We start from the raw sequence: 12262 nt of genomic DNA, 5'->3' as shown, positions 1-12262 counted from the left end.
TCTTTCCCAAAAATGATTTTAACTCCATATATCTAATCTAGAGCTACACTTTTCCTTCGTCTAATTATTCACTGAATAAGTAGATGCGAGAGTTTGTGAAGTTGCTCCTTTAATTAGTTTGGCATTTACTTTCATATTTCCAAAAAAATTATGTTAAATACGTTGATTTTTGTTGGTCAGAAAACAGTGTGTGGAGAAATATCCTTTGGAAATTTCACCAAATGGATCCCCAGATTTCACCAAATCTCTGTAGAATTCACTGATGGTTGTTGCACATTCTTACTCTTCCTACTTACATTGTACAAACAAAACCACAAATGCATTTCACACTTGGCATGAGCTTAAAGGATAAAGTAAGTAAATTTTTGCCTATGGAATGCCTCCATTATTTTTGTAAACAACAAAAGCCTAGAAACTGTCTACTTGGCATCAGTAGTGCGCTCCTACAGAGTCACCATCTACTTTAAAAATAGTGGGGGTGATTTTTAACCTAACTTGCCGGACGGGAAACCCATAGGATCAGGTGGAACGCCGGTTTTACACCCCGCCCAGTACTACTCTTAGACTTCAATGATGAGTAATATCAGGCGGTGTGTAAAACCAGCGTTGCACCTGATCCCGTTAGTTTAAAATGGCCCCCAGTATGTCTAGCAGTACAGTAATTTGATGATCTGTTCTTTCTCTCCAGTGCCTGGACCAAATGCCTCCAATGATGGTGGAATGACATTGTCTATGATTATGATGGCTTGGATGATCATTGCCCTTGTGTTATTCTTGATGAGACCTGCTAGTCTGAGAGGATATCCAACAGGTGGAAAATCACACGGGCCACAAAATGTAAGTTGGTCCAGGTTACTTGCACAAAGTAATTTTTATTTGTTCTACAAAAACCTAGTTACAATATTCATGCCTTTTGAATCACTTAGTTGACTAAATTCACAACTGCATCAGATGTGTGGTATGAGATCATTTTTCTGGATGTATCCAATGTTTTAATATCTGTCTTTAAGTTATTCCAATGGCTATGTTTCTGAATCTGATTGAAAAAACTTGTCCTACATATGATATTGGTCCTATGTTGATCGAGATTTCTTTTGAAAAATGGGCCTGGGTATTTGCTTGTGTCTGTTTTCAAGTGTGCGGCAAGCTGCGGAACTTCCGCACCTAATCTGATGGGCGAGAGGGCCACGCAATATTAGTCCTCTTGTATCATCAGAAGACCTCCAAGAGGCAGTTCACCGTTTGTGGGAAGAAGCAAAATTGGCCGGCTGGGATGTCGGTTGAAGGCCCACGGTATGTCCGGGAATGGGAGGGGAGGGGATCAGGAGGGCCGGTAGTGGCCCGCAGTTTTAATGTGGGGACAAGAGGAGCACTCCTGCTGCTCCTGGCTTCACATTTAGGCAGGTTTTAAAAACTTTGTGACTCTTCATTGAAGAAACACAAAACCTGTCGTAGCTCTGACACATTTTTGGCCAAATTTGGTCAGACGGGTCGTTTTACAGGCGCAGGATCCTTCTTTGCGCATTGTGGTAAACCACTGTTATCGTTCACTATCGTTACACTATGGTTATCACTGTTTATACCGCCGTACCTGGATCTAAACCCACAGGCTGCGAATTCAGCCCTAGACTTCGATCACTGGCTGAGCTGTTTTGAATCCTACCTGGCAGCCTCCGGCGTGCCCTCGGAAGCTAAACTAAGAGTTCTGACCGCCCAGGTGAGCCCTAAAGTATTTGCACTCATCCGGGACATTGCTAGATACGAGGAGGCCCTCGACCTGCTAAAAGAGCAGTACCGGAGCCCAGTAAACTCAATGTACGCCAGGCATCTCCTAAGATCCCGCTCGCAACAGCCAGGAGAGTCGGTTGATGATTTCTTACGGGCGCTACAAATACTCGGCAGGGACTGTGACTTTAAAGCCGTAACAGCTGCAGAACATACCGATGGAAATATCCGCGATGCCTTCGTGAAAGGCCTTCGGTCAGACTACTCACGGCAAAGACTGCTGGAATCAAAGGACCTCGACCTGAAAACAGCTGCTATCCTCGCTCGCTCCTTGGAAGTGGCCCATCGGGACCTCGAGGCATACTCCAGGTACAGTGCTGTGTGACCCTGGGACTCGGGCCCAACTCCGGCTGCAATACCCCTCGCACCGCCGCCCCTGGAACCTACCACAGCGTCGGTGTCCCGGAATCGATCGGGACCGCCACCCCCGGGACCGGCTGCGGCAGCGGAGCCCCGCGATCGGGCCGCCTGCTGCTTCTTCTGTGGCCAGGCGAAACACCCGAGGGCGCGCTGCCCTGCAAGGAACGCGACCTGCTCCGACTGCCAAAAGAAAGGCCACTTCGCGAAGGCCTGCAGGGGGAAAGCCACTGACGCCAGCAGTGCCTCATGCGAGTTGTGGGGGCGGCCATCTTTAATCAAGGCAACAGATGCCAGCAGTGCCTCATGTGAGTTGTGGGGGCGGCCATCTTCTCCGCCATTTTGTTCAACTTCGTGGGCGCCGCCATTTTGTTCACCGCACTCGACCGCCACCTTGTCTCCAGACCCGACCACCTTGTCTCCAGACTACAGCAGCTCGCTCAGCCATACACTGGCCTCCGTCACGCTTGACCAAGCCCTCCCGCATCATCTGTCCAAGTCTATGATGGACATCGGAGTAAACGGCCACGCCACGACCTGCCTGTTCGACAGCGGAAGCACGGAGAGTTTTATTCACCCAGACACGGTGAGCTACTACTCCCTCACTGTCCGGCCAACGCGCCAGCGGATCTCGATGGCGTCGAAGTCACATTCAACTGACGCCAGCGGCTACTGTGTGGTGACCCTGTCGGTTAGGGGCACGGAATATAAAAACTTTAAACTTCTCGTCCTGCCCCAGCTCTGCGCTGCCGTCCTACTAGGGCTGGATTTCCAATGCCACCTCCAAAGTGTCACCTTGGCATACGGTGGACCCCTCCCCCCACTCACAGTCTACAACCAGCAGGTTTTAAACCGCCCGCCGCATACCACCTGCGGCCTCTCCACTCTCAAAGTCCCGCCCCCCTCCTTGTTCGCTAACCTCACCCGCGACTGTAAACCCGTCGCTACCAAGAGCAGGCGGTACAGCGCCGGGGACGGAGCTTTTATTAGCTCCGAGGTGCAGCGACTCCTGAAGGAGGGCATCATCGAGAGGAGCAACAGCCCCTGGCGTGCCCAGGTCGTAGTCGTTAAGACCGGCGATAAACACCGCCTAGTCATCGACTACAGCCAAACCATAAACCGGTACACCCAGCTGGACGCATACCCCCTTCCCCGCATATCTGATATGGTCAGTCAGATTGCACAGTACTGGGTATTCTCTACCATCGACCTTAAGTCTGCCTATCACCAACTCCCTATCCGCCCTGAGGACCGCCAGTATACCGCCTTCGAGGCGAATGGCCGCCTCTACCACTTCCTTAGGATTCCCTTCGGCGTCACCAACGGGGTTTCGGTCTTCCAAAGGGAGATAGACCGGATGGTTGACCAGAACGCGCTGCATGCCACGTTCCCTTATCTAGATAACGTCACCATCTGCGGCCGCGACCGGCAGGACCATGATGTTAATCTGGAGAAATTCCTCCGTACGGCCCAACGGCTGAACCTCACCTACAATAAGGAGAAATGTGTGTTTAACACCCCGCGCCTTGCTATCCTCGGCTGCGTAGTAGAGAACGGAGTCATCGGCCCCGACCCCGAAAGAATGCGCCCCCTCATGGAGCTTCCCCTTCCCCTCTGTCAAAAGGCACTGAAGAGAACCCTGGGGCTCTTCGCTTACTATGCCCAATGGGTGCCCAATTATGCGGACAAAGCCAGACCCCTCATGAAGTCCACCTCCTTCCCCCTGACAGCAGAAGCATGCGCAGCCTTCTCCCTCATAAAAGGAGACATTGCTAAGGCCACAATGCACGCGGTGGATGAGTCTATCCCTTTCCAAGTGGAGAGCGATGCATCCGACTTCGCCCTAGCTGCAACTCTTAACCAGGCGGGGAGACCTGTGGCCTTCTTCTCAAGGACCCTCCAGGGCCCTGAGATCCGACACTCTTCTGTCGAGAAGGAGGCCCAGGCGATCGTGGAGGCAGTACGACGCTGGAGGCATTACCTGGCAGGCAAACGATTTACCCTCCTCACCGACCAGCGTTCGGTCGCTTTTATGTTTAATAACAAGCTGAGGGGCAAAATCAAGAATGACAAGATCTTGAGGTGGAGAATTGAGCTCTCCACCTACGATTACGATATCTTGTACCGGCCTGGTAAACTGAACGAACCCCCAGATGCTCTATCACGAAGTACATGCGCCAACGCGCAAGTTGATAGACTGCAGACCCTCCACAACGACCTCTGCCACCCCGGGGTCACCAGACTTTACCACTTCATTAAGGCCCGCAACCTGCCCTACTCCATCGAGGAGGTCAGGACCATGACCAGGAACTGCCAAACCTGTGCCGAATGCAAACCGCATTTCTATAGGCCGGACAGAGCAAGCCTGATCAAGGCCACCCGCCCCTTCGAGCGCTTGAGCATCGATTTTAAGGGGCCCCTCCCGTCCTCTGACCGTAATGTGTACTTCCTCAACATTATTGACGAGTACTCCCGTTTCCCCTTTGCCTTCCCCTGCCCAGACATGACCAGTACCACGGTCATCAAATGCCTGAACGACCTCTTCGCCTTGTTCGGGTTCCCGAACTATATACATAGCGACCGGGGCTCATCCTTCATGAGCGAGGAACTTCGCCAGTTCCTACTAGCGAGAGGTATTGCTGCAAGCAGGACCACCAGCTACAACCCCCGAGGGAACGGCCAGGTAGAAAGAGAGAATGCGACAATCTGGAAGGCCGTTCTCTTAGCCTTAAAGTCTAAGGGCCTCCCAACCTCTCGCTGGCAGGAAGTCCTCCCGGCAGCGCTGCATTCCATCCGGTCACTGCTTTGCACTGCCATTAATGCCACCCCCCATGAGCAAATGTTTGTTTTCCCCAGGAAGTCGACTACGGGAACTTCGCTACCAACATGGCTGACTTCTCCGGGGCCCGTCCTGCTGCGGAAGCACGCGAGGACCCATAAAACGGACCCCCTGGTCGAGAGGGTGGACCTCCTGCACGCCAACCCCCAGTACGCCTATGTGGCATACCCAGACGGGCGGGAGGACACGGTCTCCTTGCGAGACCTCGCACCCTCGGGCACCCCTGAGACACCACCGTTGCCCCCCCCACCACTCCGCCCAAATCCAGCCCCGGTAGACGGCATGCCGGAACCCCATGAGCCTTCGCCGACCACGCAGACACCAGCCTTAACTTCGAATACTGCACCGCCGCTGCTGCGCCGATCAGAAAGGCTTATGAGGCCTCCGGATAGACTGACATACCCGAACTGGTAGTACACTTCACCCCGCCGGACTCAAATTTAAACAATGGGTGAATGTGGTAAACCACTGTTATCGTTCACTATCGTTACACTATGGTTATCACTGTTTATATCGTTACACTATGGTTATCACTGTTGTATCACTACACAAGGTTACCTCTTGCCACGCTGTTATACCTGGGCTGACCTCAGCTGACTCCGCCCATGGCTCCGCCTGCTTGCCCAGGTATAAAGGTGATCGATCGACTGGCTGGTATTCCTCCTTGTTGGAACCGATCACCCACGAGGGTGGGCTCTGTTATTTAGCCAATAAAAACCTATAGTTACAATCTTAACTCGTCGCTTTTCATGGAATGAATTAATAGGTATATCACGCATTTAAATTGGGCCAGTGCTGCTTTCAGATAGCCACCAGTCAGAATACAGCACATTTTACAGTGCATTTTAGTCCATTATATTACCCACTCTCCTGTTAGAGTATTGTAATGACCTGTAAGTCGGTCTTGTTTCTTTGCTTCATTACTGCTACAGCCTGATTTGTTGCAATTAATCAGATGTCAGAAAAACTATTTGCGCCACTTCAAAAGTCAAAACTGTACAATGGTATCTTGAAGCACTTGACAATGGCCCAGATTTTGCGGTCAGTGGCGAAGTGACGACGCGCGCCGCCATGTTCCCGCTAAGCCTCGCACAGGCCGGTCACCGGCTTTTCAATGTGTGATTTTGCACATACGTGAAATTTTGAATGAGCCGCGCAGCCTGTTAACGGAAACGCACAACCAAAAAAAAGTTAGGGGGAACATTGCTCGCTGCTGACCTTGAAGAAAGCTTCCACAAAGATCTAGCGATCTCTGACGTTAATTTCACCTTTCCCGACGTTCATTTGATTCTAGCGCCAAGTCTAGGGGATCTCCTGTGTTCAACAACAGTTATGTCATCAAGCAGGCTAAGCAGCCAATTACATTAAAGAAATCTCACAGACAGCAAACCAGAAATTAAAATGCACTGATTATCTTTCACTTTTTATAAATTTTAGAGAGCAAAATAAAGATTGGGATATACACCTGGGATTAAGGTAGAAACTGAAATATCATAAACAGACTTTTTAATTTAAAAAAAATTAAAATATGAAATTTTTATCATAATGGAAACATTTTACATTCCATAAATATAAAATTAGTTTTTCAGGGCCAGAGAGGTTGTACAGCAGTAATGATGACTTAGTACGCTGTTAAAAACCCAATTACACCCCCATTGAACAGGTTTTTTCAGGGATTTTCAACAGCGATATAACAGCGTAAAAGGGGAAGTTCTCGTCTGTCCAGTGATTTCTCAAAGATTGCCCTCTGCGGGGCCTTCAACAGCATGTCCTGTGGAGAAGCAGGGAATCACTGACAGCAACTTCTAGATTTCTGCGTTTAACTGCGCGTGTGCAGACGCCAGAAGTTACTGTCAGTTTCACAGGGTAATGACATCAAACGCTTACAGTTTCGCCATCATTACAACCGCAAAATCCAGGGCAATATTTTCTCTATTTACTTACTCTGCATTGTTCCAGTGGCAAGATGTTTTTTCTGTATTAGGAAGTTAATTCCCAACAGGTTGTAGTGATTTAGTTTATTCCACTCACACAATGCAAGGTCTTGCTGTCTCCTCTTATGTATTTGTGAAACCACTTGAACTCTTGACAGTATACTGTGAAAGTCTACAAATAAACCAATATTGCTAATGATTTGTAAATAATGCCGTTCAATTTATTTTCCAGAATCCAAGACAAGAACCCCCTGCTCCTCCAGTGGATTAGATCTGTGGATATCTTGCAGTTACCAGCCAAGAAACCAACTGACCAAACCAATGACTGTGGCCTGAATAACTCTTAAAACTCTTAGTTTACCGATATATATTTTACCAATATTTTCTTAAAAGATCCATATTCCCTATATAGTACTTGTAGCAGTTGGACAGTTAATTATACCACTTGCAAAATCAAACACATATATATTTAAAACTAATGAAAACATTTCCTTTTACAAAAACAACTCTGAAAGCTAGATGAGTGCTCCTACGGGACCACTGATTTCAGCCAGCTGAGGACACTGCAGATGGATCTTTTCCTTGTATCATGCAGGGACGGTGGGATAGGTTCAGTGTCACCTCTGTGTACCTGGCACAGGAACACCACATAATGCTAGCAGGACAAGCCAAATCAGGGGTATGTTACTCTAATAAGGTTATAATTTTTATTTGTGCTAGTTTTCAGGTGGTGATAGGGCAGGGGGGGGGTAGTGGGTTGAGCATTATTAATTAAAACATTGTCTTGGTTGCTCCTTTGTTTTTGATGCCAGTAGATTTTATCCATAACTTGTTTGAAGTAGCTATTCTGTGATCCTTTTTGTAACAGTTATACTTGCAGACTTTTAGAACATTTTATTTCTATTCTGTGCAATGCAGTACATTCCAAACGCCTTTTAGTTCATCAGTATGTTTCATTTAAATGTTCTGGTATTCTGAGGTCAGTATAATATATACTGGTGCCAATCTATATTGCAAATGTATTACTTTAATGTACATTAGCATCCTTCAATCATGAGGATGCACTACATACTTCTCGACAATTCCAGTGCCAATACTGTTCTGTACTTGCTGCCAATTTGTAATGTTGAACTGGAAGGCAAGATGGCTTATCTTAACCCTACTTCCAAGGGAAGACATCCGCTACCATGAGGTTTATCCCCTAGCATCTTGGCCAAGCCATGTGAATTGATCAGACACCGGATTCAAAGTGATTTGTGTAGTAGTGACAATTGTGTTGTATGAAAGGATTGTTGCCATGTATCTGATAGGTGGAGTTTTATAAAAAGAAAAAAATCATCTCTCCAATGAAGAAAGCACTGCCTGAGTTAGGCTTTAAAAGGCACACAGGTGATTGAAATGTCTTTGTTCATTATTTACATAATTGTGGACATATGAGAAGCTTCTTTTGACTTTGGGAGTGCAGGTATTTTTGGTTGAAACACCAAGATGTGATGGTATGGATCAGTAACACTCTTAACTTATATTTGCAATTTCTCACTTGACTCAGTTTCTTATCTGAGTCTCATTGTTGTGAGGTATTAGGGGCTTCCCCACAGGGGAGGCGGGGGGAAATCAGGGGACAATAATCTAAGCTCCACTCGTACATTCCTGCCAGATAATGTAGTGCAGCATGGGTGAAGACCTGGGAGCAGGTGGCCCAATAAGACTACGAAATGGGGAGGAAAAATAAGAAGCTTTTCCTATAAATCAACCTCTGTGCTAGCCTGTTGGACTGTGTGATTTACACATTGCCTTAGTTCAGCATAAGTCTCACCTTTTTCGAATGATTCATGTTAGTTTTTTTATTGAACTGCTTCATACATGGGTTTAAAATTTGACTTGACTTTTTTACAAAGAGTGTCTGCACCACCATATCTGGTAGGTAGTTGTACCAATGACTCTGAGGTAGTTTCTGTCTGAGCCATACGGATCGGCGAAGTCCCAGGTTCAATCCTTAGTCTGTGCTGCAGTAACTGATTTCAGCCAGGGTAGCAGTTGGGGGGAGGGTTGCTACAATTGATTATAACCCCCATAGGTGAAGAAAGGGAAAGTCTCTATCTAGCAGTTGCTGCTGGAGTTTCAAGTGTATGAACATTGAGCTCTGCTGTGATGCTCCCTGTGGTTGAATAGCCTACTAACACATGGCTAATGACCACTTGGGCAAGGTACTGAAGGGTGACTGCCACCTGTGGAATCATGTTCCCAGTGATAGAACAGAGCCTTGATGAGATGGGATAAAATTGGAGAAATACTAAGATGTCTGGTAGTTGCTAAAGTTATCCATTGTTCAGTTTGTGTAGAATGATGCTGTCTTCATATGACATTGCCATATTTGGGGGGGAAAATGTAGAATCATTGTTTCCCTCAGTTTGAAGACCCAACATTTTTTTTAAAAATTTCAGATATTGTAACAGTATTTTATATACTATATGAATGAGGTGGAAATGTGACGTGTGGAAATACATTGGGGAAAATATAGTATAAACCCTACTGAAGAAAGTGTGTTCACAATCGATGTAGGAGATGACATACAGCCATTACTGGGTTTACAGCCAATCATTATTTGCCAGGTAACCAAGGGGTACCTTCCACCTTTTAAAATCCTCCGATAGTGGCAGTTCGTAGTACATGGACCTCTTGTTCATGTACCATATTATGAGGAGTTCAGGTCCATTTACAACATGAAACATGTCATTTGCTGGTTCCCTGACATTCACTTACTGAGTTGGTAAACCAGTAGATGCTGGATTAAAGGCAAAATTCATGACTTGCCTAAGGAAGGACCAACATTATATCCATGGTGCAGTGACTTGTAGATTTTTAAATTTGGGGTAGGGGAGGATTCACTGACATTGGCCACTTTTTACCAGAACAAATGTATCTTTCATTGGTTGAGGATCAAGCTTTCCAGTTAAAGGAAATCTGGGAATAAAATTGGATTAATATATACTTTGAAACATTTTTTGATATGGAGTTGTAATCCATAATGGTTTCAATTGAAGAATTTGAACACAGATGTGATTTCCGGCTTGAATAGCTGTATATTATGCCCAGTTTCATTCTCCATTTCCATTTATTATCATTTATAATTTTGTTCCTATTCGTACTTCATTCATAATTTACCCAAATAGGAATGGAAGCCAAAATTTTATCTGAAAAGTTGATTTGTCAATGTTTTAAGAAAACACTACTAATCATTTATAATTTTGGTTTTTTTGGTGCCATGAATTCAACCAGTCCCACCAAACACGTCAAATTAATGCTACTTCCTGTTTTTATAAATATTTGGAGTTAATTTTTTTTAATTACTTCTCCAACGGCCTGACCTTCAAATAACAAATCCAATCTGAAGTTTGATCATTTTGTTGTCGTCCAGGAGGCACATCTGAATCACAATTGTGCAGTGTAAGTTTATGCTAGTGAAAGAATTAATTCTCCTAGGTTTGTATAAAGATTTTTCTCCATTAGTTAAAATTGCATACAGTTATCAAGTAAATTTCTAGATTATTTTTAATAAGATTTTCTATAAAATTCTGGGGGAAATGTTTTTCATTTTACTCAAAAGAGCAGAACTCTTATTTAATACGGAGAACGATAATGGCTTTGCACCTCAAGGATATTTTGTTTCTAATATCTTGTTTTGGTTTAGTTTTTATTGCAACTTTTAATTTAATGGAAGATGCTGTTAATTCAACTAGTCCCACTGATCTCCAATGTGTTCCTTGGTTAAGGTCTGTGATTGACCCGCTTCCTCCTGTCTCTGTGCTGTGTGCTACCTGAAAATCTACATTGGACTGGAACTAGGTGGGAACATGTGAAGGGTAGTTATGTCATCACACCCAAATAGAGTAGTAGGTGTACTGTTTTTTTAAAAAAGCAAAAAAAAATTGCATTTAGTTTGCAGAATATTTTATGATCTCTCTTGCATAGCTGTGAAGAGCCAGGTGCTATCATACAAGGAAGAAGGTAAAAATTGGAATGGCAGGCCACTCTTCATTTCGTAATACAGGGGGAGCTGACTGCCTACTTTCTCAGCCACGTAAGATGTAGAGAAAGGGAAAAGGGGCAATACTACCTTTGGGAAAACTTACCCTAAAATAAAGGTTGTAGGCTGTTAGCAATACAACTAATATTGCATCTTACTGCTAACACACATTACAGAAGGCACTGCTCTTTTATTGCTGAAATGATATACAACAACAATTTGTTGAAATGATGTAAATTAGATTTCTAAACATGCCTAGAGAAAGTCGTAGTCATGTTAAAGTTTACATGAAATGATTGCTTGACCCTTGACTTCTGCTTATGTACTGTAATTAGTACCATTCAAGGCTTTTAAAAACTTTAAAGAATTGCTACTGGGAAGATGGCTTCTACTATGCACTTTTTATTCAATATTAAATGGTTATATGGTTAGAAACATGGAATGAATTTTTTTTTAATTTTTTTTTTTTACAGTGAATCAAAACAGAAGGAACTCGACCATTATATGTATTTCACAATTGTATGGCACAATCACACTACAGTCATTGACCATTAAGCTAATCTTTCCCACTACAACTATTCATTCTTTCCAATGAAATTTCAGCTATTTTATATAATATATATTAGAGAATTCTCACTTCTTCAGGAACAGTGAAAGTTAAACATTTTAACAGACTACATAATTTTAATTTGCCTTTTTTTTAAATTCAAAGGAGCACTACAACAGCTTGGTAACATGTTGTGGCTTATTGTGTCATCTAGGTTTAGGCAATTACAGAATTCAGTATAAATTGGTATTGGACCACACTTGGTTTTTCTTTTGGTCAACCATGACTATATTTGTGGTTCTGGCATTCTGTAGTGTGTTTTGTTTGAAAAATTTCATGAGGTTTATTCAGTCTCCCATTGTAACTTAAATCATATGAAAGATACATAAAAAATATTCTTACTATTGTCAGTGTTTACTAAAATTTTCAAACCAAGCTACACATTTTACTCAAATCAAAAGATTCACTCATGTTAAAGAGAGGATCCATACTAATACCCTTTGTATAACTAGTAATTCCTTAAATTGAAATGTATAATTTCAACTGAGATACTGTGGCCCTTCAAGTGAATACAGTGCTTCTTGAACTTGCTTGTCCTAATAAAAGCAGCTTTCGATGCCAGTCAATTGAAAGAAAATACCTAGAGCTCAGTTAAGGTGTGCCCACTAATTTAATATGAACACTGGATCCTCCCTGGAGCCCAGCAGTTTTTAATGCAACACGTCCAGTGATACAGAATAGTAGCACCTGCTCTAATGTTCCCTTAAACAAAA

General features: G+C 44.3%; 1 protein-coding gene across 1 annotated transcript in view; it reads left to right on the top strand.

Moving 5' to 3' along the window:
• Positions 1-11377, top strand: part of smim14 (small integral membrane protein 14) — a 54408-nt gene extending 43031 nt beyond the window's left edge. Inside the window, exons 4-5 of the mRNA XM_085968875.1 lie at positions 689-837; positions 7148-11377. Of these exons, the coding sequence (XP_085825001.1) occupies positions 689-837; positions 7148-7186 (188 nt within the window). The 3' untranslated portion in view covers positions 7187-11377. The remainder of the gene's footprint in view (positions 1-688; positions 838-7147) is intronic.
• Positions 11378-12262: the final 885 nt, after the last annotated feature.

This window comes from Somniosus microcephalus, chromosome 2, assembly GCF_052327205.1.
Source record: "Somniosus microcephalus isolate GS21.2 chromosome 2, FLI_Smic_1.0, whole genome shotgun sequence".
Lineage (NCBI taxonomy): Eukaryota > Metazoa > Chordata > Chondrichthyes > Squaliformes > Somniosidae > Somniosus > Somniosus microcephalus.
The sequence above is the reverse complement of the archived record's forward strand: the minus strand, read 5'-3'. Positions and strand labels throughout refer to the sequence as shown.